The sequence below is a fragment of the Lycorma delicatula genome, chromosome 3 (assembly GCF_047948215.1).
Source record: "Lycorma delicatula isolate Av1 chromosome 3, ASM4794821v1, whole genome shotgun sequence".
In the NCBI taxonomy this organism is placed as follows: Eukaryota; Metazoa; Arthropoda; class Insecta; order Hemiptera; family Fulgoridae; genus Lycorma; species Lycorma delicatula.
In genome coordinates, this window is record NC_134457.1 from 156,660,558 (window position 1) to 156,664,581 (window position 4,024).

The following is a 4,024-nucleotide window of genomic DNA, read 5'->3' on the forward strand; positions in this document are numbered from 1 at the left end:
ACGAAACGGAGTTTTTAATTGGCGGTTGAAACATACAATGGAAATAATTAAGTGAAACTTAATATGTAGGTGTAAATCTGAAACACCGTAATTTATTTTTTTTTTAATTTTCCTGAGTATGATAACATAAATGTATTTTTCTGTTGTTAAAAATAATACGTGCCTAATATTATTGCATTTAAAGAGTAAAAGTAACATATTAAAAGTAAGTGTTCGTTTGTGTGTTCACATGTGGCCGAAGTTGGAATTATATTTTTTACAAGAGAAAAACTGATTAAGAAGAAAGATTAATGTGGCAAATTATAATAACATATAAATGGTAAATTTATTTTTCATGTGGGTTAGCTACTCATCTCATAAGTTTATTATGATTTTTGTTAATCGTGTGATTTTTTTTACCATTTATTCTTAAACATTAAAAATAATATTTTTTGACTATTTGAGACAGATTTTCCACACTTATTTTGTTCTCAGAACGTCTCTAACAACAGAAGTGTTATTATTTATTTAATGTCAAAAGAAAGATAGTTAACGATTTAGGATTTTAATATGTTACCAAGAGCAGCATATTTAAGAAATATTTACTCTGAATTCTTATTTTGTTATGCATGTTTTATGAAAATTTAATAAAATGTTTCTATAATTTCGTTGGGTTGTTAGAGTTTTATGTCGTGTTACAACCAAAAATTGTAGAATTTTACACATTTCACAAATTAGACGGTATGTTTGTTTAAAATAAATATTTAGAATTGTGATTTTATTTTTTGTTCGTAGGTAGAAAATTGTGTAAATTATGAGATTGGATGCAACACTTTCATGGATGTTGTCAATTCCGTTGCGTTTGTGGACAAAACAATGTTCATAAAAGAATTTTTCCGTTATTGGGGAGTAATAATAACGGCTCCACGCCGTTCTGGGAAATCCATAAATATGGATATGGTAAAGAGTTTCTATGGGATTACTGTAGACCGAACTGGAAAAAAAATATTAAAAACCGAAACTGAAAATTACAGGGTGTTTACAAATAAGTATGAAAAAATTAACAATTACGAGTATTTAAATATATACAAAGATAAACCTTTTTTTAAAGAACACTTTGGAGAATACCCAGTTATGTATTTAGATTTTAAGCTGTTAAGAGGAGAAGATTGGGAGAATTTTATAATAAGTTTTCGATATATGGTTAAAGATACTTATTCTTACCACAGATACTTAACTGAGGCTGGTTGTTTGAATGAAAAGGAAGCAAATATATTTAACCGTTATTGTTTTCTCGATCGAAATGTTAGTCTAAATTTGGTAGACTTAGAACGCGATATGTTAATATCTTTAAATTTTTTATCAAATTATCTACATTTATATTTTAATAGAAACGTCATTGTGCTTATAGACGATTACGATGCTCCAATTCAACGCTCCATATTTAATGCTGGAAAAGATTTACAGAAAATTATTTCTTTTATTAAAGAATTTTTTTCGAAATTTTTAAACTCTAATCAGCATATAGAAAGGGCTCTCCTTAACGCCTGTGTGAGGCAGGCGGTAGTTTCCACAATAGAAGTAAATAATACTAACCATTTTTTTTTTAACGAGCAACATCCTTTCAATAAGTACTATGGTCTTACTGAAAATGAAGTAAAAGGTTTGACAGAAAAATTAAATATTTCTAACAGTCTGGCGAGAATTAGAAAATGGTACGAGGGCTATAATATACCTAATACTGGCGTTAAGCTATACAATGTACACTCTATCGTTCACTATTTATGTTTCAGAGTATTTAAGAATTACTGGGTCATGTCGAGCTACATACCAAATTTAAAGTACATATTTTTAAACAATAACATTAGAGTGAAAACGGGTAATCTTTTCAAGTACAAAGCTATTCAAATAAAAACTACAGATAAGATTAATTTTACGGAGGCTATAATGCTTAGTAAGTTGGTTAACAACAGAAAATATGGTATGTCGGCTCCGGAAGAATCTGTATTTTTAAATTTTTTACTAGATTTAGGGTATTTAACAGCAACTATGATAAAAGATAATAAAGTTACAGTAAAACTTCCTAACAAGGAGATAAGAGATGAATTACGTAAAGAAGTGTTCTCCATGGAATACTATATGAGGAAATTTCATTTAACCGATGACGTAGTCCGTGAATATGTTAGTTCAATACTTGCACTGGGGGAAAGTGGCACTAGCTACGAAAAATTGGGTAAATGTGTATTAAAATCTTTTATTCGTTTTGACCTAACTGACCAAGAAGCAGAAGTTCAAGAAGCGATGCTTTTTTTCCTAAGATATTATTTAGAATTTCGAATCGTTAGAAGTCAGACAAGAGTAATAGTTAAGGATGTAACAAGAAGTTCATTGAAAACGAGTAATACAAAAAAAAATGTGGCAGTGTACGATTACATTGACTTATTAATTGTAAGGAAAGACTATACAGGAATAGTACTACATTTTAATTATTTCAATAAGGATTCCAAATCAAACTTTTCTCTTTATACAGGTCTCGAACAAATCATTAATAAAGGATATTTCAAGGCCCTTGATTATTTAAGGAATATTCATAATAAGATATACGTAGGACTCGCAGTAAAACAAAAAGATTCAGAAACTGGAAAGCCTCAATGTATAATTAGTGTTTTATATAACAGTCTAAATTTGAAGGACAATAAAACATGTATAATTGTTTAAAAGGGCATTGTGTTGCTTTTATTTATTAATTCCCGTTGATCAGTTATATTATAATATAACAATAATTTAGTTATATTATCCCGAAAAATAGTGGTATATTCTTAGTTATTATCTATTTTTTTATGATCTGAATAATTATTTGTAAGTATTTATGTATCCGTATGTTTATGTAAGTATTTAGTTTTTTCAGCGTTTGTTTAACATGACTACAAAAGGTAATTTCTCTTTGTTAGAAGAAAAATTTTATTCTACAGTTTATTATCAGTTTTACAATGGAACGTTTTTATTCAGCAGCTGTTTCATTTATATATCAATAGCAGTTTCATTTCAATTTCTTGAAGAGGTCTAAAAGTGTAAATACCAAATTTATTTACTCTGTCTCGAATTGCTACCCGAATTAAGTTTTCTTTACTACGCTAAACATGGCCATAATTAGGGTCGTAATGAATTGTTTAGCACAATTCGCTTTAAGATTGTGTGAAAAGAAATTCATAAAACAACTCCAGAATGCCACGCTGATACTGCTATTTGTGCGTTGTTGTCAAAAGGAGTCAGTAATTGCTAGACCTAAATTGTTTACAATTAATGATCTCGTTTAAAAAAAAAATGAAAAAAAAAAACATTCGATTTAGCTCTCGTCTCATGAATTTCAATTTACTTTTTTTCAGTGTTAAAATTGCGAACTATACATAGTTAAATTTTTAAAGCTTTTACAAACGTGATTATAAAGTATCTGTAACGGTTTATATCGGAGTACCATCCATATAAACAACAATGTGGTGGTCGGCCCTGTCCGACCACCACAAGTCCACAGATCTTTAAAAAGAGTGGAAGAGAAGGTAAAAAAAGAAGGTAAAAAGTCTGTCTCTTTCACTGTGGTAACAGCTGCTCCTGGGCCCAAGTGAGTTAATCCCCGCCGCCAGTCCAGAAGCGGCCTGCAAAATTAAGCGAGCCAATATCAAGATGATGATAGTGGCCCCGGACCAGGTTAAGCCTAGTCCGGGGCTTCATCTGCTGCGACGGAGCTAACCCACAAAAAAGTTCTGGACCCGCGGCGTGAAAAGTTCCAGATCTCCCGGGTCATGAAAACAAGGGACAATGTCGTCGTGCTAGAGGTAGTTAATGAGCAACAGGTAAAGCTCAGGTTCAGGGCCATCGGAGGCCGCAGATATTGATGTATGATTTGCCGAGAGCAACAAGGGACAAAGAGACCGAAATCCTCAGAGCCATACGCTGTCAAAATTCAGCGTTGGAAATGACAGTTGAGGACTTCCTAAAGGAGGCCAAGGTGGTTCGGCGGTTGGGGCGTAAGAAAGCCTTAAAACGT

The 4,024-nt window shown here is 31.5% G+C and overlaps 1 protein-coding gene across 1 annotated transcript; it reads left to right on the top strand.

Moving 5' to 3' along the window:
• Positions 1 to 902: 902 nt before the first annotated feature.
• LOC142321234 (uncharacterized) lies at positions 903 to 2,697 on the top strand. The gene has a single exon (XM_075359229.1). The coding sequence runs from the start codon at positions 931 to 933 to the stop codon at positions 2,695 to 2,697; it is 1,767 nt and encodes a 588-aa protein (XP_075215344.1). The 5' UTR covers positions 903 to 930.
• The last annotated feature ends 1,327 nt before the right edge of the window (positions 2,698 to 4,024 follow it).

Bases quoted from the DNA above. Each gene is read 5' to 3' on its own strand.
- LOC142321234 (XM_075359229.1), top strand. From the start codon at position 931: ATGGATATGGTAAAGAGTTTCTATGGGATTACTGTAGACCGAACTGGA.